Below are 24,955 nucleotides of genomic sequence, written 5' to 3'. Positions count from 1 at the left end.
TGCTTCGTCTTCATCCTCATCCTCATCATTAACATCCCCTCCCGCCTGTGAGCAGGCTCGCGCTGCCGGTCACGTTCGAAGAAGAAGACCTCACTTTGCCAAAGCACCCGCTTGTCGCAGCTGCTCCATCCAAGTCTTCCAGCCGCCTCCGCCAAACGCCGAAGGCCACACAAGGAAGGCAGATGTGTTCGAACCAGCCTGCGTCCCCGATCATGCCCCCGATGTCCCCAGAAGAAGTGCAAGCCCCAGGTTCCAACTTCCCCGTGTCTTCAATCATGTCCCCGATGTCGCCGATGTCCCCAGGAGTACCATCCCAGGGTTCAACCCTCGCTGGCTTGACGTCGCCGCTAGAGCACATCCTAATCTTCGGCCAAGGCCGTTTCCAGATGCGGGTCTTGTTATGCACGATGTTGGCCGTCTTCACATCCATTGTGCACGGCTTAGCTTCCAGTGACTTGGCGCTGCCTGTTGACCACTGGTGCAGGGCGCCGGCGGCCTACGCCGACTTGCCTCTGGAGACCTGGAAGAACGCCAGCGTTCCCGCCGTAGACGGCACAGATGATGTTTGCAGCCACTGCTTTCGCCACGACCCCCCGTTTCCCGTGCCAGATGACCTCGGAGCCGATAACCGCACCGTGGTACCCTGTGACGCCGGCTGGGACTATGAGCCAGGCGCTGGAGAGCGTTCGATAGTGAGCGCCTGGGACCTCGTGTGTGGCCGGCATCGGATCCTATCCCTGTTGACTTCGGTATACATGGCTGGGGGCGTGCTCGGTGGTGCCTGTGCGGGCGTATTGGCCGACCGCATTGGGCGCTGGACGGTCCTCTGCATTATGATCTTCCTGCTCATCCTGGCCGGCATCGGAACCGCGTTCGCCCACAGCATACTGGCCTTCGCACTCCTCCGCTTTGTCCTGTCCACGACAGCCTCGAGCACGACCATCACGTGCACTGTGCTGCTTTTCGAAGTCACGGACGTCGATCACCGCGCCCTGTTCTGCGCTCTCTCCATATCCGGGGCTGGCGTTGCGTCTGCGATATATCGCGCGCTCGTGACGACCTTCATCCACGACTGGCATATGGCGCAGGTGGCGTACATGGTTCCTACGAGTGCCCTGGTCATGGCGGTGTACCTGATGGAGGAGTCGCCCTGCTGGCTCCTGGCGACCGCGCGGGTGCGTCAAGGTGAACGCGTCTTGCTGTGGGCGGCACGTGTCAACAAGGTCGACCAGGATGTCTTCAAGACTCGCCTCGGTGCGCTCCGGGACGAGATGAAGAGGCAGCAGCACCAGCTCGAACACGGGCGAGGGGGCACTCTCGACGCCATTCTCTCGGATCAAGGTGAGTCCCGCTCTTTCTCTGGCAACTGACTATTATTTGGTTACCGATGACAAATAGGTAGTACGTTTATTTACATGCAAGTCCTACCCCATCCACGGATTTCTGCTGGGCTCATTTCTTGAAGCCACAGACTTGATACGGTTTACTGAAGGCTCTTTTGTGTCATCTCTGTGATTGATGGAGTAAAAATAAACCACCTTTATAAATTCCATCAACACAAAGGCGAGGCTTCCGGATTGATTGTTTAACCTCTGTGAGTGACAAGCATGCATTTTCTCAAGAAAGTTTGGGCAACATAATTACGAATACAAGAAATGGAGACAAATCTGTCCACGCTTAAATGAAGTAGTTGCGGTTAAAAGTCTATTGAGCTTTGCTCTCGGTAATGCAGAAAGATATCTGCGGGCGAAAGCTCATGTGAGAACTGCCGCGATATGACGGGAGTACACAAGCAGAGTGATCATCCTAGGGAAGAAGATTCGTGCCAGCACATCCTCATAATTAAAATTTTGTGATTCAAAACAAAGACGGTATCCGTTATGCCTTATTCCGAAGCTAAGACTCACTAACATGGAGAAACAGCCAGTTAACCAGCGTTATCGGCGTGTATGTTTCTTTGGAGTGGAGTGTGCCGAACTGACGTTGACGTGGGGTCAGGACTGACAGGTGTCTTCACTTACTCCATGAATCACGTGGTAATAGTAAGTTTTTTGGAGACAAAAGTGTAGTTTATTAGACACAAAAGTGCAAAGAGATCCTTCGTTTTGAGCGGCCAGTGAGCTCGTGGTCATGCCCGCTGGGCAGCCATAAGTGAAGTTAAATGACGATGCCAATGTAGTGAGAACGAGATGGAAGAGCTGGACAGTAGGAAACGTGGTAAGAGCGAAATGGAAGAGCAGAAGAGGGGAGGATGAAGCTACAAGGCAGCAACACCGAGGTGGGTTACGAGAAAAGAGTGTAAAAAGCTGTGGTGAAACAGATGGTGTGAAGTAGGGGATCGAAAAGCCAACAAGTGGGGTCGGCCCTCGATCGGAAACCAAGACTTTAAATATCCATCTGGTAATTCATGATGTTTAACTGAGTAGCTTTAGCCACAGTCCATCGTTATCATTTCCTGAGCTGCGTCTGTTGGTGACATCCCTTTGTCAGGAGGGCAGCGCACTGAGAGCAACGACGCACTTTCTGTTGCAGACGTTCACGTCTCCGACCTGGTAGTGAACAAGAGCTTGCGCAACCGGTCCATCATCATCTTCGGCTGTTGGTGCTTCACATTTGCCATGTTCCACAGCCTCGGCACAAGTGAAGTTATGCGCACAAGCTGGGTGCCACGCTTCTCCCTTCTGGTGCTGAAGATTATCGAGCTCCCTTTCAACGTCTACGTGCTGAGGCGCATCGGCCGTCGGCTGTCTTTGGCCTACAGCATGGCGGCCCTATCCGTCATCATTGGATGCCTAGCTGTGGTCGACGTGTACCGCGGTTCGTACACGCTCCACTGGGGGGTCACCGTCTTGTGGCTGCTGGTGTTCGAGTTCACCGTGACCACGTTGTTCGCCTTCTCGGCCGAGCTCTACCCGACGGTGGTGCGGGGCGCAGGCGTGGGCTTCTGCTACGTGAGCGGTCATATGGGGGCCATGGTGGGGCCCTTTCTCAATGACGTGCACTCTGCAGAGCTGCGGGGCGTCGCCTTCTCCTCCGTCGCCCTCCTCCTGCTGTTTCTCGCATTCCTGGCGATCTCACTGCCAGAGACGACGAAGCTTCCGCCAGCCAATACGATGCGAGGCATAATGGCCGACAAGTGGAAGCTGCACTCGCCGCTCAGGTTGGCCCGAAGCCACAAGGCTGTTCAGGGCCCCACCAAGCGCAGAAGCTCCAAAACTGCCGCGCCCAAGGACAGCGCAGGAAGGCGCTGCGGCAGGACGGCCTTAGCAGCAAAGGACAACCTGAGTGTGCCCTTTGGGGTTGGATCAACCGGCATTCGGCCGCGCTAGATAGGCGCCGTATATACCTGCGCTTTTCCCAGATTCTGACTTTTTTATTCGTTGAATATGCTCACTGTACCTATGGTTTTCTTATATTGCACGTTAGAATTATTAGTTTTTTAGCATTGCCCTCGTACCTTGCTTTATTGCCGGGAAATTAAGCGGCTTGTTGATGTAAAATACAGCGTAGCGCAAAACGTTTCCCAAGTGTGTCCGTTTTCTGTACAGGACAACGCCGCTTTTTTGCACTATTGGGAACCCAATACTTGCACTATGTGGAACCCAACAGATGCGAAAACAAAGCAAAGAAGGTAGTGATGAACATGGTTTAAATGTGTGTTTTTTGGCGATCGTGCGCGCGCGAGAGGCAACCTCAATCGCCCAAGAAATCGTAGGAGCACTTCATTAGGCACACACACACACTAATACTTTTGCATTCACTAAGTAATTCCAAACAAGAAAAGGAACAATTTGGGCTGGGGGGGGGGCATTCGACAAGCTCGTTCAAAAAATGTAAGTAAGGAAGCTCTTTTTTTCCATGTCGAGTTGTACATCCAACCAGAGGCTTCAGAAATGTTTTCAACGTCATAGAAAGGGGGCGAAGCGGCTAGAGAATCGCTGGTTATTAACATAGTCATTGTTATAATTGGTGCGCAGACATCGCCATGGCCACCGACACGAAAATTTGAAGTAGGATCGCCTTGAAGTGGCTTATCGAACAGGCACCACTTCACAAATGGGCCACTTTCGAAGTGGGACCACTTTGGAAGTACAAGCACTTGAAGGTGGGACCACTTTGGAAGTAGAAGCACTTGAAGGTTGGACTATAGAGTTTCATACTAATCCACTTTGGAGGTGGGACTACATTGCAAGTGGGGCTACTTTGGAAGATTAACCACCTTCGAGGTGGAACCACATGATAGTGGTACACTGCAGGCCTTCACTGGGAAGAAAATTCCATCTTCGCTTATAACTTTACAACATTTATTTCAGGCACCCGATCCGAAATAACTTGTATTCGTGCATTCAGAACAATTTGCGATTCAAGCTGGACTGCTAAACTTTCCAGCAACACATATACCTAGAAATTGGTCTTTTCTTGCACGACAAGCATTGTTGTGACTTCCTTCTTGTGAACCCTCGAGCAGACGACGCTCATCACCATCATTTCATTCTGCGGCTCACGAGCTCGCGTATGCTCTCGTGGCTGCTACGCCTCGCCTCGCTTTTCACAGCAGAGCTGTTGTAACTGGCCGTATGTGTGGCGCACAACGTGTAATGCGCTAAAAATGCCAAGAATATGCCCAGCACTCGAGAGCGCGTGCATCGCGGCTATCGCCACCCATCTCAGGATCACGCAGTGGCTTTGGGAAAAAAGAGACTGGCGAAAGCATTGAGGTGCGCGTCGCGTTGCCTAAAAACCGGCAATGCCATAGGCACCGGACACTGCAGTTTGCGCTAAGGTCCCTGAAATTACTAAGGTAGCGCCATCTTTAGATCTCGCCGCCTTTCGCCTTCGCCCGCGCACAGCCGGGCTGGAGGAGCGGCGGGCGCGCACTTTCTCCGCTCCTACAGTCCGGCCATGGCCCGCGCTCCTTTCCTCCTTCGATTTTTGCCATTTTCTGTTTCGCCGGCGAAATCCGCGCGCCATTGGCCAACGGTCAGTGACGTAGTACCTCGTCCCCGCGTTGTTTGTTTTTTCTTCTCTTCGACGCCACTGTCTATTTAAATTCGCCATTTTAGGCTTAGCTGCCTCGGAGCAGGCCTTATCGATGCCGCCAGCGTATAACAACCGATAACAACCGAACAGTCAGCGGCTTGCTTCAAATAAGTGTCGCGTCGGCGTCACTTTATGTAGCTTCGCAATGCCGAGTTGTTGTGCCTTCGGCCGCTCGAATAAGGTCAGTGATGGAAAAAGACTTTTCTTAATTGCGACCGGCCAACGCAACGCAGGAAGGAGAAAAGTTAGGCTGCACAGAATTGGACGGGCAGACTTCAAGCCTACGCTATCATCACGACTTTGCGAGGTACGTTTTTGCACTTTTTGTTCCCGCTTTGCCAATTTCTGCGCACGTTTGAGCGGCCACTTACGAAGAAATGCGTATTCACTCCTCAACGGTCGTCCACCCTCTGTTCTAAGCAGGCATTACGCACTGCGGGCAGTTTGTCACGTCGTAAGCTTTGATTTAGACCTGAGTCCGCGTATTTGTTTTGTGCGCGCTTACTTTCCAGCAGAATCAGGGGCGTAGTCGGTTGTCGTAAGGTTGCCGTGCCGAAATTATGTTCAACCGTATTCGCCCTTGTTTTGTTCGATGGCAGCTTGCGTCCCACTATGTAGTGAATGTGTGTTCAGCGTGCGGGTGTTCTCTCTCGGCCAGTAGGTACGTTTTTGCACTTTGCTCCCCCTTTGTCAAACTCTGCGCACGTTTCAGCATTCACTTACGAAGAAATGCGTATTCGCCCCGCAACGGTCGTCCACCCTTTGTTCTAAGCAGGCATTGCGCACTGCCGGAAGTTCGTCACGTCGTAAGCTTTGCTTTAGGCCTGAGGCCGTGCATTTGTTGTGTGCGCTCTTACTTTTTGGCGGAATCAAGGGCGTAGCATCTCCAGTCGGTGATCGTACGGTTGCCGTACCACAAGCATTTTCAGCTGCATTCGCGCTCGTTTTGGTCGATGGCAGCTTGCGTCCGACCGTGTAGCGAATGCGTTCAGAGTGCGTGTGGGCTCTGTTACGTAGAATCTTGTATTGTGTAGGGACCCCGGTAGTAGTATAAGCCCGTTGTTATGATATTAAAGCGATTTGCTGCGTAACGTGCGGCGCACATTGGGGATATTAGAGGGAAAAAAAATTTGCGGCTAGGTAAAAAAACTTACCTAATTTCGTGACCGCGCCGTTACACAAGCGTTCATTCGTAATTTCTGTTGTCGCTTCGTTAAATTCGTGCGCATTTGAGTGGCCACTTGAATTGCATATTTGCCCCGCAATGGTTGTACACGTACCCTCTGTTCCGCGTATGTTAGCGCACAGAGGGCCAATCATTACGTGTTAACGCTTCCTTTACATGTTAGGGCGTGAACTTGCAGGATGTGCGCTTACTTCATTTGAATTGTCAACAGTGTAACCTATCCGATCATTGTCATGTGAACCAAAACACGCGATGTAAATGTATTTTCAGCAGACTTGTTTTTGTTGGCACTGAGTGGCACTGTGGCACTGAGCAAATGGGGAAATGCGAAGTCAACCCTGCCACGTTTGAACGATCGCTACACTCTGGCGTTATACCTATACTTGCGGAGCATTTGTGGCAGATTTGAGACTCGGTGGTGCAATTTTTGTCTTTCTCAATAGGATAATTTCACGGAAGACCAATTTGAGAAATGAATATAGGAAAACCTTGGCGTTAAAAAGCTGAAACAAACCGCCATTCCGAGCATTTTTTCACACAGGAAGCCACCTCAGCAGCGCAAGCCACCTGCTCGACGTAAGTTCACCATTTTTCTGCTTTGTCTACTGGATACGTTTCCACCTTTGCTTCTGCAATCCGACCTATGCATACAGGAGATGCACCATTCTGCAATCAACGTTGTTCACGAGGCCCCGAACAATCCAAGGAGTCTTTTGCTGCTGGTGAGTACACGTAATTTCCAGCATTTATGTGTGCTAAAGTTTCTGACAAGTTTCGCAGCTTACTTTTTCCAGGTCTTATTCAGTTTTGCAGTCATCAGAGTAGCAGATTCCATACCTGCTGCTGGATGGCGCTCCAGCAGAGGCTTGAAAAGGGTGTTGTTGCGTTTCCTGATGAAGTGCTTGAGCTACGTGAGCTTGAACAAGAGTCCTTAGATGATCTTGCAGGTTACGTTGTAAGTAGTATTCTCAAAAACATGACGTGTAATGAGTGCAGAACAGCTATTACGTGTAAAGAGGCGAGCACATTGACGAAACTAAAGTCTTATACAGATACCATCCGACTTGCCTTGCCTTCGTCTGCTGTTGTGAGCTTTCTGGAAACTGCAGAAAATTTCTTCCGTGTTAACAGTGACGGACTTCTTCAGAACAATATAACGCTTTCAGAACTCGAGATTTTTGCATCCGAAAGTGTCACATTTGTCAACTGTTTCCCATCGTGCCACAGTGTTGAGAACAAGCTGCTCAAGGTATTCTTAAAAAACGAGACTATACATTCTTCTCCGCAAAAAAAATGAGCGAGTTGAGGCAAGCAAAAGTGGTACGAAGTGTGGAAGTCGCAGCATTGCAAAACAAGCAGCTACAACAAACGTGCAGTAATTCTAGTCAACGAGCTTTATGCATTGTACATGCTTGTCCAATAGCTAGTCATTTTGAAGCGTATAAAACAAATCGTAGAGTACAATTTTATAACGAAGAAATGGTGTTGCAGTCCACTCGAGCATTATAGCCAAGCGGTCTGCCGACTGTTCATGCTTGTGCACTAGTCATTTTGAACTGTAAAACTGATCATGTTGAGCGAGATTTTTCTATTGCAGACATTTGTTGTTTGTTTTGGGCGTTCATGCTTTCTCTTGCTGCATATGGCCTTTCATGCAGTTTGCTTACACTAGCTGTGGTGCTGTATATGTTTGCCATATAATACTAATACTACTACTATGTGCACTTTGTTCGACACTTTCATCAATTTTTCTTCATAGGCATGGCCTTAGTTAGCCTCTATACATCATACTACCTTGCAGTGCGTTTTGTGTTAAGCTTGTTCACCCTCCTCATGTAAATTTTGTTCCCAATGTACATTATGTTAAGACCGTCCTATAATCTTGTCGCTGTATGTTTGCTTCAATTATGCAGTCATTGTAACATCATTCAAAGCACGGTTTGATTAATGTATTGTTGTGGTCTTTTGTTTCATAAAAACCTATCATTTTTGTGACGGCACATTCTGATCTGTATTCTTAGTAGCCTTTTCGTTGATATACAGATTTCTTAGTCATGAGTTACTTAGTCATGGTCAATCTACAGTTCTTTTGTATTCAGTGATTTGCAGTTCTTAGTTGTGAACTCTATCAATCATGACCTAGTATAGATGTTTGGCTGCGATACAGCATGTTGTTATAATCTTTACAATTCAATGGCGGTTCATTGCAGACTTTGAATAAAATCCTGATTTTGTAACAACGATTCATTTTTGTAGTGCACCTTACTGTTTTGTCTCAATCAGTGTGATATAGTTTCTCTTTCGAATTTCTTTTGGACGTATTCTTGTGCTAGTGCCATGTACAAATATACCAGAATATATCCCAGTACAAAGCAATTGTGTGTCCCTGCTTCTTTTAATAATGCCTGCATACAATCACGTCCTATAGGGAAAAACAGGTTTTGAATGAGCAATTAACTTCAGTAATTAACTGCATGAGCAACTTGTATAAACATTGATCCCGCAGAAACTGATCTCTTATTGTACTGGTGGAACCAAGAGTGCACAATCGAATTTCAGTCTATCCATCGATTGCTGCAGTCGTCTCTCGTGCCTATTCGCAAGATTACAGCCTATATTTTTTACACAGTTCTCACCTAAACTGATGGCGGCACGTGAAATCTAATGTATACGGCTGAGAACGTGGGCAGCAGGGATTTCACGCCACAATGTATACGTACGCACAAATGGTGTGCAACAAGTTCAGGAAATTTCGAAATACGGCGACGAACTCTATGACGCGTGTCCTGTACGACGTGTCGAAAAGTGTTTTCGCAGTGCGCCTTAATTCTTCACTACGATGCACAATTCGATCCACGTTTGGTAAATCGTGTAGAAGTGCAGTCACGGCCAGCTCTGCTGTAGCAAGCTGTAATTTATCAAAGCCCACGCATGAATCAATGTTAGCTGTACAGCATAAAAAGGATTCACAATTGCGCTTGCTAGCGCGCTTCTGACCTTGGAATACGGTAGTTATTATAGAACTTGGCACTACAGCTAATTCTAAGCAGAACGCATTCTTTAACTGCGCGTTCTTTGTGCCAGCCTTTTGCAGATATGCCCGACTGTCAGGGCCTTACTCGAAGTAATTGTGAACGCCAATTGCACGGACATTGCTATGTCACGGACGCACTGCCAAAAGTACAGCCGTCATGGGCGAGGCCAACGAGGAGACGCGAGAACTTTGACCCTGACAGCAGCCTATAACAACGTGAAGGTGACATATATTTTGCAGCAGCGTCAAAGCACCGGAAAGTGCACGGAATAAAGCTGGAATGAATGTCAGTAGCTAATGCGGGACGCATACTGAGCGATTCTTAAGATCTACAACTAAGGCAAAAAAGGCAAACGCAAAAAAGCCAGCGCAGCGCTCGAACTGCCGCGAACCAAGGTCACCGCTAACCATGCGCGAGCCCTCTGTGCAGCGCTTGCACGACCACAACTTAATCACGCAAATGCAAGAACGGAATTACTGTAACAGAGCAATTTGAAACGTCCACGTTTGATCCTTTCGGTTCACGAACTATCCTGTGCATGCCGCACACGTAAACAAAGACCGTGCTGTCCGTATGCGCCAGCGGCATCCATCCCGCCAATATCCCCTTCTACACAAAAATATACAACAAATCAGCCTCACGTAGGGCGCGTTGGTAATACGGGGCTCTAGACATAGTATGTAACAGAGCAGTTTGAAACGTCCACGTTCGATCCTTTCGCGTTCACGAACTATCCTGAGCATGCCGCACACATACACAAACACCGCGCTGCCCGTATGCGCCCGCGGCATCCACCCCGCAAATGTCCCCTTCTAGACAAAAATATACAACAAAACAGCCTGACTTAATGCGTGTTGGCAAAACGCCGCCCTAGAAATACTATTAATGCTACCAAAGAGCGATTGCGGTGCGAAAACAAGAGCAAATTGCACGAAAAACTGCAGCGAGCGGCCCGAAGCGTTGCGAGGGCGTCTGCTCTAAGGAAGCCAACAAAAATGGCGGCCCCGCCGCGGAGTGGAAGGGACCGCGGCGCCGCGGGTGAGGGAGGAGAAAAAAGAGGAGAGCAGCGGAGAAGGAGGGAGCAGTTGGCGCTACCTTAGTAATTTTAGGGACATAAGTTTGCGCTAAGGTCCCTGAAATTACTAAGGTAGCGCCATCTTTAGATCTCGCCGCCTTTCGCCCTCGCCCGCGCTCCTTTCCTCCTTCGTTTTTTGCCATTTTCTTTGTCACCGGCGAACGCCGCGCGCCATTGGCCAACCGCCAGTGACGTAGTACCTCGTCCCCGCATTGTTTGTTTTTTCTTCTCTTCGCCGCCAATGTCCATTTAAATTCGCCATTGTAGGCTCAGCGGCCTCGGAGCAGGCCTTATCGAAGCCGCCATCGTATAACAACCGGTAACAACCAAAGAGTCAGCTGCTCGTTTCAAACAAGTGTTGCGTCGGCGTCACTTTATGTAGCTTCGCGGTACCGAGTTGTGCCTTCCGCTGCTCGAATAAGGTCAGTGCCGTCACGGCCAGCTCGGCTGTAAAAAGCTGTAATTTATCAAAGCCCACACATGAATAATATTAGCTGTACAGCATAAAAACGATTCACAATAGACCCTATGCAAAATGCGCCCCGCCATCTCACGTCGACTCCGGTAACTAGGTCCGCCATTTTAGTACGGTCGTTTCAAACCGAAACCAATTAGCAAAACATAGCAGGCGGGCGTTGACGGCTCTTGGTGATGGAGTACAATGCCGGAGCATTGCTTCATGCCGCGGTGCACGAAATGCGGAAAAGCGGTCCAAATGGAGAAAAGGTACGTGAAGTTCCACGCTTTTGAACGAACTTTTTGACGCGAATTATGCCGGCGCGAGCAACCTTTGTGACACGCTGGGTGCGGTGCACTGGGAGCGATTATTTGTCGTTGGTTCGCTAAGAGCGGGATTCTGTAGCCGCTTTCCGGATGAAAACTACAGCTGCGTTGGAGTTCTGTGGTCCAGCCTTTGTATTCGAAATCATGAGGCCTGAGCGTGCGCCACCTATTCATGCGACTGACAGCGGCGCTCGACCGGGAAAACAGTACCACACGTTGTCAAAATTAGGCTGTTTCCTTACTCGCCCAGGCAGCACAGAAAACGTGGCCAGCCTTTGGCTTATCTTCGGCCGATGCTTGGCCTGTTTGGCCATTGGCAGAGTTTGGACTGCCAGAGAACTTATGTTCTTTGGCATGCATTTGGTCACGAAATACTGGTTGTCTGTTCGGCCAGCCGAGGTCTTTACACCAAAGGCAAACACCAAAGGCCACAGAGAACATGTTTTAAATGCAGAGCATTTTAGTACCTCACGATGTCACCCGCTTTCGCGTCCGTAGTCCGCATCCCGCAGTCCGCATCGCTCCCTAGGCCTACACAATAAAAAACTAACGCCTTCCGGCGCCAGGTTTCGATCCCACGACTCTGCGGGCGAAACGCAAGGTACACGGCGCTCTACCGACTGCTCCACAATGCCGACACAGAATGGAAGGTTACGCACGCGCCTTATATCCTTGACTCATTCAACCGTCGGCCACAGGTGCGCCCTCTCCCCCGCGTCCTCCTCGCCTTCTCTCCGCTCACAACACCCTCTCTCGCCGCGTTCGGTTCGGGCGCACAACAAGTGGGGACGTGCGCAACACCCTCTCGCCGCGTTGGATTCCCGCGGAAATGCTCTGCATTTGATCGTGCCCCTCGCGAGGGGGATATTTTGATGTTTTTTTCATTGGTCCCCACATGTCCGACGACGAACATCACGCGTCCGGCCACAGATTACTTGTTTCCTTTTTGGCCTGTTGAGGTCGGAAGACGAACTGCAAGCGACTGGCCACGGGGGCCCCGTTGTCTGTTTGGTCAGTTTAGGTCCCCAGATGAACGGCAAGCATCTGCCCACGGAGTACACGCTTTCTCCATGGCCACCATACGTCTAATGACGAACAAAGAGCGTCTGGCCACCCATTAATCGTTTCCCATTTCGCCAGCGGAAGGCGGAACACGAACGGCAACATTCTGGCCACGAATTACTTTTTCCGTTTGGCCAACAAAGGTCCGAAGACTAACGACAAGCATCTGGACGCGGAATACTCGTTTTCTCTTTGGCCACCCATGTAGAAAAGATCTCCGGACAGAGAATTGCGTGTACGTACGTGACGACCTCTGGAAGGAGGGGTCGCGGTGGAAGGGAAATACAATGGTGCGGGAGAACGAGCTGCTTGTCCGCGGGCACTCTATGGCATGCAGTAGCATGGTATGTTGCTTCGCGAGGGCCTGGCGGTGGCAGTAACCTCTACGGCGAATCTCCCTTTCTGTGAGTTAGCTAATGAAGGCCATTATAGGCAGAAAAATCACTCCTTTAGTTTATAAGCTCTGGTAAAGCAGGTAGGGCTGCTGACATGAGACTTGCTTTAACTGAAATGTTAGTGTGTGGATGCTAAATTCAAGTTCAAACATTTTTTTTCGCGCCGAAGCTGGCTTAAACAAAAAGGTATACCTAAACGCTACATTTACAACACACGAGGGTATAAGTTAGCACCGCAAAGGCGACGCCAGGCCATTCTTTTAAAATAAACGAAAAAAAACGGCAGCTGTTGCAATTAATCTAACTAGCATTTGTGTGGTGTTTGGAATCACCGTGCCACTCTGGTACCCGTGATACCCATGAATAAAAGCAAAAACAGGCAATGAGCATGTAGACAAGTCATTAATTTTCTTTTTCCCAGCCTACCAAGCACATGCATATGCTCCTATCATACAGCTAAGTGCCCGTGATACACGTGGCACTACTGATTCACATCAGCCTTTCATTTGAGACATGTGCTGTGTTAATAGATGTTATTAAATTTGCGTCGTAATAACAACATACCCCTTAGCCCTGCTATGCATGACTATATACTTCCCTGAGCCACAATGTCTTGTGACCCAGCTACTTCGCCGAAAACACGATGTTCCGTCATTGGTGAGTGGAACATCCCTGACGCTTTATTTCAGTTATATTTCCTATAGAGTTCAGTACCTGGACAAAAAAAAGAACCCTTCGAGGATTCGAAATATGTATTTTACGATAGCTACAGGCTATCCTGAGGTTTTACGCTCTAATGTATATTTATATCAAACGCGAATGATCTGAAACGACGTGAGTTATTCATCAAAAGTTGTGGGAACCACGGAAGTTGCGAAGCCCTATATTTCTGGCACCCAGGGCATAAGAACTCTCCTGACATGCACAGAGGATAATACAAGCGTTACGAGGTTGCACGCAGGTTGTTGAATCCAAGCTATGCATACGACGATTCTGAATACCTTAATAGTACAAAATCACGTGCTGGGCGCGTCCTGAATTTGGAAATAATGTATTCCGTGGGTGTGATGAAACGCGTATGCGTGTTATAAGATGGAGATTTAAAGGAACGTTACGTGCTTTTCCCTACAACGTCATTGCATGATTTTAGTAATCGCTTTAATAATCTTGTCCATGTCGTTACCACAAACATATTCTCACACAGGCAACGTATGTATCACAGCTTTTTTTTTTCTTCAAAGTAGCGAATCTAGCGCATTTGAACGCTTTCTTCACGATTTTGAGTGCCGCCACTTTTACGGAGCCGAGGTGATCAATCTGTCTCCAAAATTAATTATTACGAGAGCATTACGAAGAATTACTTCCATACAATTTCCTTGTGAGGCTATCAGTTGGCCAAGTACCTCAATGGTATATACAATATCGTCAGCTACAAGCCATCTATAAAGTGAACAACACACCAGTGGAGGTTACTGGTGATACTGCTGAAGGAAGATCCGGCATGAGGTCGCGTCTTGCCTAAACACAAAAATGTTTTCCCCTACGCCTCCGTCACCCCCATCAGATTTCTCCCACATGCGCTCTACTCTTGCACCGGTCGCTTCGTATTTTTTCACAAACATTTCCGGCCCAGCGGACGTTTGTGGTTACTAAAACGCTTTTGAGCTACTTCTATGGATTTTCCCTTACTCGAAAGATAGAAAAAAGAAGCGCAGGTTCTGCGCGGGACTATATGCTTGTTTAAAAACTTAGGCAGGAAGTGAAAGCCTACTGTCACCCGCCGCGATGGCTCAGTGGCTAAGGCGTTGCGCTGCTGAGCACGAGGTCATGGGTCCGATTCCGGCCACGGCACCGCTTTTCTGATGGGGCGAAAAAAAAAATGCCCGTGTGTACGAGATTTCGGCGCACGTTAAAGATCCCCAGGTGGTCAAATTTAATCCGGAGCCCTCCACTACGGCGCGCCTCACCGCCTGCGTTGCGTCGGCGCGTTAAACCCTACAATCAATCAATCAATCGAAAGTCCACTGTCGGCTCAAACGTCAGGCTGAGTGTAACTGAGGAAAGAGGAGGGGTTGGGGAGAGGGAGGATAAGGGCCCTTAGCGAAAAGCAATACGTTTGAAATACCTACGAGTATGCTTGAAGTGCATTTCAAATATGCTTTTATTCGTACATGTATTTCAAGTGCATTAAAAATTGCATTTTCTTAATTTCTAGTAAATATTGATAATAGTACATTCTTAAAAAAGCGGAAAAAATGCAGTGCTTTTAAGTACCCTACAAATAGATTAGGAATGTACTGAACCCCATGAATGCGCGCTTAAGGCATTCAGAATATATTGAAAATGCATTCCTTCATGCCAAACGATCTAGCTCCAAATGCACTGTAAATATTAAAAAAATACGCCTACGTAACTACATTTAGAGCAGCACTCTGAGTATACGCCTCGAGCTTTGCGATCGCTGCGCCGCCTGCCGCTGCTTCTCCGCGGCGTTGACGGGATTGGCGCAGCGTGACTGATAGGGGCTCGTGCAGTGTTTTGGTTCTATTTCGCTTCTTTTCGCCTTTCCGCGCCCTAAGAAAACTTGTTATGGTGACGAGTATAGGCAAAGAGTACGTTTAGGTCACTTAAAAAGCAGCTGCGTCTTCGATCGAGTACGCGATCGCCTGCAAGAGCTACCCGGGGACGCGGTTCTGCGCGCTTCGTCGCCGCTCTTCCGGGCGTCGGCGACGGCAGCAACATATCACCCATGTCACCTCCAAAACATCAGGCACAAATGAATTCTACTGACGCCTCGTTTAGACCTGATACTGGCACAATAAGAGGTTGGCTTCATTTTGCAGCGTGGACAACGAATGCGGCTTCGTTTCGCATATATACGCCGCAGAAAAATATGTTTCGGGGATGTGATTACCCAATCCCGGACAATAACTTATGCCTTTTATAAGAATATAAACCATGCGAAAATGTAAAGTAATATCCAAACCTGTGCGTCGTTAAATATGTGCCCACACACGCCATATAGCAAGAACCAAAGAAATGAAACCGCAGAAAAATAAATGCTGTTCCAATGCGAAATTTAGAAACATAATAGCTCTAACGGAAATGAAAAAAAATCCCCCCACCTCTCCGAAGGGGATCGTGCGGAAATGCGAATGCATTGGGTGCACCGATGAGTGCGGTGCGAGTAATTATTATTAATGGCGTACTTAATGAAGAATCGCTATCAAGGCGCCAGGCGCGCGCTCCACTGCATTATATAGATTCCGAGCGCAGCGAGCGGAGAGGAAAGAGAGCACGCCGAGCTCCGCGATGCGAGCGCCCTCACACGCCCGAGCGCGCTCCTCCTCTCCACTCACTCTCCGCTACTCCGCCCGAGCTCCGCGATGCGAGCGCCCTCATACGCCCGAGCGCGCTTCTCCTCTCCCCTTGCCCTCCGCTACTCCCGCCCGAGCTACCACCTGCTCCGGTTGCTAGGCGCGCCACAGCTGTTCCTAGGGGCGAGGAGGAGCACGGAGAGATAACACCTGCGGGCGCACGCCGACGGTGCACGACAACCCCCGACTAAGAAACGCATTCGCATTTAAAAGCAGAGGAGGAGAAAGAGGAACTTGCACGCGCTTTGAACGTGGAGGAAGTAGAGGAGAAGAAGAAGAAGGCGAGCTTGCTCGCGGCATCTTGTGTTCTCTCGCGCAAGGTACACCTGCGGGCGCACGCCTACGGAGCACGACAACCCCCGACTAAGAAATGCATTCGCATTTAAAAAAAACAACAGTCCAGCTTCTGGCATGCTAAAGAGGTTCGTCTAAACTTAAGTCCGGTAGGTTTCACTAGACCAACTATTCGCGAAATGCACTGCTATTTCGCGAGAAATCGGTGGGGGGGGGAAGGGGGACGCCGTGTACAAATGCGGAGCGGGATCAAGCAATGAACGTTTTAGTAATCCAACACATGAATCTCGCGTTCACTTTCCTTTTGTTTTTCTACTTCAACGAAGAGCTGATCGTACGGCGCACGCATTTTTGGAAGTATACATACAGGGTAGGCTGTTCAACAAGCGATGAAATGTGTCGTTGGAACAGGGTGGTATGTGATAAGGCCCTCTGATTTCACTTTCTGGTTTATTCTTCAGGCTCCCTGTGCCATATGACGATATTTCGAAGAAGCATTTAGTTGCGGACGCGGATTATATTCTAAGCCCGTCTCCGCGCTGCTCGCAGAGCATATATGTAGCAGATGAAGGTCTGCGGGCGCGCACCTCAGTAACAAGACGACTCTGTCGTGTGCTGATCCCCGAGTATAATTATGCGTTGTCCATCGTACTTTTGTTGAATATTCCCGAAATTAACACAGACTGGCTTGTAAATGGTGGTGATTGGCAAACGTAACTGGTGCACGTGCTGTCAGGTATGAGTGCTCCGCTGATTATGTAATCGCACAAAACCGATTTAAATTGTAGTGTATAGCCGTAGCATGAACATCTGAGGAACCGGTGGTTACGGAGACACGGCTAGTAAATTCAGGTCAGTGTAAATACAATCGGCTCCATCATACGCCGGTTCCGCGACGCTGGCCTGTGACACACACCTGGCGCTTATACAGACCGAAAATACCACACTAAGATCGCGTCGAAAACATTTACAGTCTCGTAAACACACCCCATTTGCGAACAGAGTGACTGCTCCACACAAACATGAATTTCAAACGCCCACAAACGGTAAATCTGTCGTGAACGTGCCGCAAAAGCAGCGGCGGCACTGGGGAGCGGAACGCGGACTCCCGCGCCTGCTTTCCAAACGGGCCGCTAGGGGGATTTCAGTGGCGCCCCTACAGGCCGCGCTCGAGGCGTATACTTTGTAAGTGTGCCGAAGCATAGAAATATACTCCGAATATATTCGAAGTATATTTCAAATGCATTGTAGGTTTGTGGAACGAGCATGGTAGAGATACACTGTCAATGCAGGAAAAATATTTTTTGAAAATACATTTTAACTGTATTAAAAAAGTTTTGCCGAAATACATTTGTAGTACACTAGAGGCACTGCTTCAGTTGCTGAATCGTAAGATTCACGTAAAGCATATCTTAAGTGCCGGATAAAATACATCTCAAATGAATAAACCTACTGAGAATTTCTCCTCGATGTTCACTTATAATAAAAGAAACTGAGCGAGATACTTTCACTTACTGCGCTGTCTAAGGCAGGCATACATATAAGCTCTCTGTATTAGAGAGAAACTCGGCGTACAAATATGTAAGCGGCGGTGTTCCAACGTAATCGGCAAAGCAAAAACATATTATTCAACGAGTATATATATGTATTAAAACACTTGCACTTTGCCAGCGTTGTTACGACGGTATCGCTGTGGAGGCTTTCGAAATTTTCTATTTCTGAAAAATATCGGCCTTAGATGGACAACGCTGGCTATGCTTGCGAGGGCGAGCAGCTCGGCGCCTCTCACTGCCGCTCACTACCTCCTCCTTTGTGCCCGGTACCGGCGGGGAGCGGCGCACCCCTCCTCCGCGTTTTGTCTGCCCTCGCTGCGTTTCTTTGGCCTGTCTTGTGGTGTTACAAGTTTTCGAACTGCTCAACGCGCGGTCGTCGTGCGGACGAAGCCTCTGCTTGGACGGCGCGTTGCAGCGGCGTTTTTATCAGGATTGCCGTCTAGCCAAGGTAAGCACGATTTACCAGCTATTTGCGGGTACGGTGTCGCACAACAATTAATCGATGTATGTTTGCCTTGCAATCAAAGTGTGTTAACGCCTTTTTTGAAATCCGCATGTGGTCGTTAAGCTTACCTTTACCTGCGACCAAGATTTTCTACCGTAACTACTCCGCGCAAGGGAATGTACTCACAAATCAACGATAGCAAGAAGACGTAAAAAAGGATTTTAGTGCTACCCTTGTCGCGCCTAATTTTTAGCTAGGGTCTTGCTGAGTGGCCGGGGGACTGTTGCTACGAGTTTTTCTGTAGATAGAGTTATTCCATTGTGAGCTTATTTAGGACTAACACTTGCAGTAAACACATAACAGCCAGGAACGTTTTAAACACAGCCTCTTCACAGAAAGTCCGCCGTCCATGTTTACGCGTTTGAGAAATTTGCGAAGTGTATTCATGCTGAGCACGAGATCACGGGTTCGATTCCCGCCCGCAGCGGCCGCTTTTCTGATGGAGGCGAAAAGCAAAAACGCCAGTGTGTACGAGATTTCGACGCACGTGAAGACCCCCAGGTGGTCGAAATTAATCCGGAGCCTTCCGTCGGCACGTTAAACCCTACAAACAGAGTGTGAAAGGGGAAGAGGTTTCCCGCCTTCACTACAGAAGTATCGCACCCTACAAACAATCAAATCAGTGTATTCAGGGACGCAGCTTTTTTTTATGTTCGCAGCAGCCGCTCATAGCTGCGCATGTTGACAGCAGCCGCCGTACGGGGAAGGAACCCAGTTTGTGGCATACATGCATCCGATTAATGCGCATGCCCAGGCCATACGCCGAGAAGCCGGGTAGCCTTGGCGATTTTTGTCCGTCGCATGTCGCCATTCTGTCAACTAAAGCCATGAAAGAGTTTGTGCCGTCTGTTTGGAAGTGACCAAAAGTGTTAAAAGCCACACACGAAATCTTCGGTGCAAGTGGCTGTAGCGACACTAAGTGCTTCATGCCCAGGGACTTAAAATGATTTGTCCATCTAAGACAAACTGTATGAGAGTCGCCGCTAAGTTACAATCAGTTTCCGTTCCCAGAACCAAGAACCAGCCAAGGAAGGACGGAGAAGGAAGGGGGGATGCGAGGGGGGCAACCAGTTCCCCCGCACGAGACCCCTCGGTTCCCAGAACGGGTCCTCCGGTCGTGTTCGTCTCTTTTTGTTCCTGTGATCGCTCCGCTCCCCCAAAACTTCGTAAAACTTCAGGACGTTCCACCCTTACTCTTTTGTGTTTCCTAGCAACTTTTCCCTTCCTTGCTGTATTCATTTTGTCGCGCATTCACGAACACGTGTGCGCGTTTCGAGTGGCCCTTAGGCCGCTCGTGGTCGAGTGAGAGTTTCAAAAATGTGCCAAAGGCACCGCAAAACAGCAAGTCTAGAGCGGGCGCGCGTGGGCTGCTTGGCAGTTGTGTGTGTTTAGCAGCCGCAATTGCTCATTTGCCTCTAACGGGTGTACTTAAACGAGTTCCTTTTAGGTGTCTGGAGTATTTATGAAGCCACTACTTTTTACTTGATGGTCCCTGACGCTAACAGATGTTTATCTGTTTTTTTTTTGTATATAAACGACGCGAGCATTTACAATTATTTTCCGCGTCGCTCCCTAATAATTGATTCCGTTGTATGTGTACAGCAAAAAGTATAAAATTACCGGTTATGTGCGACGGAGAGCAAGAAAATTACATATTTGTGTAGGCAAAAATACACTTTTTCTTGCTTTGCTTGTTTTAATCGCTTTGGTTAGGTGCCTACCATATCAGAGCTTGTAATTTTAAAGACGGCTTGAAAGTTTTCTTTCTTTTTCGAAATAAACTTACTTTGCTGTTTCTTTGAAGGCATTGTTAAGTGCTTACGCCAATCTAATGACTTTTATGCAAGCTTTCTACTACAATCCTGCCCATGCATTTTTAAACTGTTTTGCTGCGCACTATTTTTTAGCACGTAATCTCCGAAGAAGTTGACGCCGAAATACGAAACACATAACAATAATTATAGTTAATAAGATTACTATTTCTCTTATTTTATTAGCGTCCTGTGAGGTCACAGACCAGTTTTGTCCAAGTTAATTAAAAAACTAGAATTGCCACCATTTCAAGTTAACTCAAGCGCCTAAGAAAGAGAAGCAGCGTAACGCTAAGAACTCTGTTGCATGTTTGCTAACGTTGTTAGCTGTGTCTTTTTAAATGCGAATGCATTTCTTCGTCGGGGGTTGTCGTGCTCCGTCGGCGTGCGCCTGCATTCCTCCAGCGCGAGCGCACGTGAGCGCGCGCTTCGTAGTTCTCCCTTCGTCTTCGTCGTCGTCGTCGTCGTAAATGCGAATGCATTTCTTAGTCGGGGGTTGTCGTGCTCCGTCGGCGTGCGCCCGCAGGTTTTACCTCTCCGCGCTCCTCCTCCCCCCTAGCAACAGCTGTGGCGCGCCTAGCAACCGGAGCAGGTGGTAGCTCGTGCGGGAGTAGCGGAGGGCAAGGGGAGAGGAGGAGCGCGCTCGGGCGTGTGAGGGCGCTCGCATCGCGGAGCTCGGGCGGAGTAGCGGAGAGTGAGTGGAGAGGAGGAGCGCGCTTGGGCGTGTGAAGGCGCTCGCATCGCGGAGCTCGGCGGGAGAGAGAGCTCGTGCGCGGGGCGGGCGTGTTGCACGGGTCTCTCTCTCCTCTCCGCGTACCCTCTCTCCGCTCGCTGCGCTCGGAAAATGTATATAAATGCAGTGGAGCGCACGCCTCTCTCCGTTACTGCTTGCCGCAGCGCACTCATCGGTGCACCCAATGCATTCGCATTTCCGCACGATCCCCTTCGGGGAGGTGGGGGGAGTTTTTTTTGTACTAATTTTTGCTAATTTTTATCCCTAGACAATCTCCATACATAAGCCTCCCCCCCAACCACCATCCTTTTCTTATAATAGTATTGAAGATCCAATGTCGCTGCCGCATGACTATATAAACTATGCTTAACATTACAGAAATTGCCTTACGTACTTCAAATGGGAATTGTTTTCATGACGGTTTTTTTTTCTTTGAAGGGGAAACTAAAAAATCCTTGCTCACGATGAACATTGGTACGGCTAGAGAAAAGGCTTGATTGATTTGCCATTTATTTGCCTCTAAAAAAGAAATGTTTCCCTAATATGTTCCCCTGTTTTCTTTTCTTTTCAGTGCAGGTGCTGGTGAAATTTCCCGCGTGGAGAATCCGAAGAACGAGGACTCTGATGCACAACGCTGCATCTGCGCTGGCTGCAGAGGTGGCTGAAATGCATTCATTCCTGCTGCTTAGTAATGGCGAAATTGGCGACTTTGCTGAGGTGTACAATAAACAACTTTGAAACTGCCAATCTTGCTCATACATGCGGTTCTTTTCAGTCGTATGCTGGCCCGCAATCAGAGCATGGCCGGTTTACATTTTCACAATGGAGCATATCTTGAGGCTAGAGCCTATTAAACTTTTCGAAGCCACAACATGAAATTTTCTAGTTCAACGTTAACAATTCCCCCAAAGACACATTGCAAGGTATCTCTCAATCTATTCATGATTTTATTTTCTATACACTAGTAACACATTTTGAGTATATTTGAAGCTGTATTTTCTGTGCATTTAAAATGCATTACTAATGCATTTTGGACGTATTTAAAATTACATTTTCTAAGCACTTTAATGCAATTAAAATTCATTAAATATATATTTTCGCTGTTAATCCAAGTTTAACGGCCTGCTGTAGGGCATGCATGGCCGCAGCCTTGGGCGGGCTTCCTCTGGCCTGCAGAGAATAATCTGAACCTGGCCAATGGTAGGTCATACATGCTCGGCCAATGGTAGGCCATACATGCTCGGCCAATGGTAGGCCATACATGCTCGGCCAATTGTAGGCTATATATGCTTGGCCAATAGTAGGCCATACTTCTTTGGCCAATGGTCGGTCAGCCAATGGCATTAGCGGCCATAGTAGATTGGCCAATGAATGACAGCCAAGCTCCAGCCTTACACGGCCAAGGACCATTTTGGACTAAGGGCCGAACACTTTGGCCGAAGATTGGCCGGGAGGAAAAGGGCTGGCCAATGTTCTTTGGGCAAAGATTTGCCGCACATGCTCGTGCTGCCTGGGCGTCCCTGTGGCTCTGCGCCCGCTTTATTTCATTGTTAAATGGTGCCGCTTAGCCTCTACACGAGCCTTTATCTTACCTAGGGCTGTAAACAAACTTTTCTTACCGCACTACGCTGTCACGGCGCGGTTGAAAATTTCCTCTGTGGCGGACGCGCACGGTATAGGAGTGTGTTGTTGGTTTCTTTTACGTTGCATTTAGCCGCGTGTCGTTGCAGAAGTGGCGTACACTGTTTTATGATGATCTAACGGTGGAAAATTCGAGCTTTTGAACTTAGTTCCCGATTTGCCGGGCTGAAAGGTTTGTTGTTACGTCAAGTTAACTTGGTGCCCATTGTCATTTCTGCCACGATGTATTTACTGTCGAATACTTTGCGACTAAAATACACACTCAATCCTCTAGTTTGTCACATGCTGCATGCATGCTTTCGACGTAATGATAGTGGCAATTGATGTAGGTAGCTGAGCAAATTTTCAATATTGTTCTACAAAAAACGGCCAGAGTTGCATCAGGCCACCGCGCATCAGCTTGAGTGCTTTTGCATTTTTTGTATCCACAGTGAAAATCGCAGTAAATTAAACTACTTCGCTGATTTATAGCGCGTGCAGTATAGCAAACTGTGGATATAAATGAAGCAAAGGGAAGCATTCGCGCACCCCTGCATGCCGCGGTCTAGTAAACACGACGTTACCCAGCCTCTGCGTGCTCGCGAGATGACAACGGCGAAATGTGGCATGAATGCTTGCTGGTAGCTGATAGGTGACCCTTCAGGTGCCATGCCAGTCCTTGTTTCTGTCACTGTAGAGGGTGAGGCCAGCCCAACTGGGGCAAAAAACCCGTTCCCAAGGCTAGCAAGTTTTCTCCCAAGCGCCTGCACGGCACTTTGTTGCTGCTCGCACTGCTCCTGTACTCGACGTGCATCGAACAGACGCATTGGCAAGGGAAGGGAAGGAGCATTTTTTCGCGGGCTTCTCCAGTCAATGTCTTGGACACTCGCTGGCTTGATGCCAAGCTGTCTCGGACGTCCCCATTGTTGTGGCAGCTCAGTGCACGCAAGCTCCGGTGGCGCCTCTTAAAACCTTCGGCTTGCAAGAGGCCGAGTAGGGGCACAGCAGCCAGGATGTGACTCCATGTACCACGGCAACGCGCAGGGCACTCGCACGCTGCCTCCACAATCACCCCACTGTCCGTCTCAAAGGTGAGGCACACAACATAGGGCCGGCCATTTTTCTTCTGGGAGCGAAAGCAGCTGCTGAGCACATGGATGAGGCCCAACCTGCAAGAAGAGAGAGAGTAACAGTAAATAGCACTCAGGGAAGGACAGGACTAGTCCGTTACAGTTTATGGTAAAGGAACAGAGCAGAAAGCAGTGGTCGCAAGGAACAGACTCAAAATCACCAGATTTTGTGTAACACTGTTGCAAAGGCAATAATCTACACCTCAAACAGCAATGATGTCAAAATTGTTTGTCAAATTCGAGCGTGCAAGTATCTCTGCATGCTTTGTTAATGCATTTTCAAGAGAAGGAAGTTTAACATTTAAAAGCCTCACCGTGGGTAATGATACCAGTACCCCCATAATCGTGTTCGTCATAACTTAATTAAGCAATATAATGATTATCTGGAACTCACTTCCAGAACCTTTCGAGATAAACAGGTAAACATATATAGGGCTATACCGATGACCCATCGAATTAAAAAAATCGAGTTCAGTGAGTTCGAGCTAACCAGGTTTTACTGTATTATCTGTTCGCGCACACCAAAAACATGCGCTTTAGAAAAAAACACAACCACCCCACCGCCAAAAAAGGAGAAGAAAATCACACAAACAGATTTTTGCGGCAGAACATAGCAATAAATAATGAAAACACACACAAAAAAGAATTCAAGGCGTATGTGCTCTTTTGTAGTTGACTTTCCGCAAAGCGCGATTGCTTTGCGGCAAACGCGCGGGCGGACGACCGTCACGGGAAACGGCCGCAACCTTTCCGTAAACATCTTCGCGAAAAAATCATCCCATAAATTCGACGTACAGCATTTGAAAATACCTAATCCACCCACTAGCTGTACTGTCTGGCGATTGTCGCTTTCCGCTTTCAAAGCTACTGCAACAGGGTCGCCGCTACGCATTTGCATGGTAAACAACGCTGAACAAAGTGCTATACAAATGCTCGTACCGGTTAACTCGCGTCAAGTAAAAAACAAAGAATGACATACTTACTGGGAGGCGCACGTGTCTGTCCGCACCGATGAAGGCGAGCAATGCGCCTCGGTGGCTAGGCGGCATGCCCTGCTCCGCTGCCGCTCGGATGGGTGTTTGGCGTGGCACCACGAGTGGTATGAGTCTTCAGACACAGTCGGCAGCGCAGACAAGTCCTCCGTCCACAATCTGCAGTCGGGAGCCGGAAAAAGCCGTCTAGTTTGAGCCATACCGAGTTACCGTCACCTACTATTCTACAGTAAACAATAGGAGACTTCCCGATCGGCGCCCGTACCAATATGGCCGACGGTCTTGTTTACATCAGTGTTGCTAGATCACCAAGCAATTTCGCATAAGGTCTATTGTCCTACCTGTGGTACACGCTCCACTGTTG

General features: G+C 48.6%; 1 protein-coding gene across 1 annotated transcript; it reads left to right on the top strand.

Moving 5' to 3' along the window:
• Positions 1 to 407: 407 nt before the first annotated feature.
• LOC144172349 (organic anion transporter 3-like) lies at positions 408 to 3,415 on the top strand. Its single transcript, XM_077701104.1, has 2 exons — positions 408 to 926; positions 2,871 to 3,415. Exons 1-2 carry the CDS (start codon positions 408 to 410, stop codon positions 3,327 to 3,329), a joined length of 978 nt encoding a protein of 325 aa, XP_077557230.1. The 3' UTR covers positions 3,330 to 3,415.
• Positions 3,416 to 24,955: the final 21,540 nt, after the last annotated feature.

Source organism: Haemaphysalis longicornis, unplaced genomic scaffold, assembly GCF_048455015.1.
Source record: "Haemaphysalis longicornis isolate Haplotype H1 unplaced genomic scaffold, Haemaphysalis longicornis Haplotype H1 scaffold_20, whole genome shotgun sequence".
In the NCBI taxonomy this organism is placed as follows: Eukaryota; Metazoa; Arthropoda; class Arachnida; order Ixodida; family Ixodidae; genus Haemaphysalis; species Haemaphysalis longicornis.
This window is presented reverse-complemented; position numbering and strand designations above follow the sequence as displayed.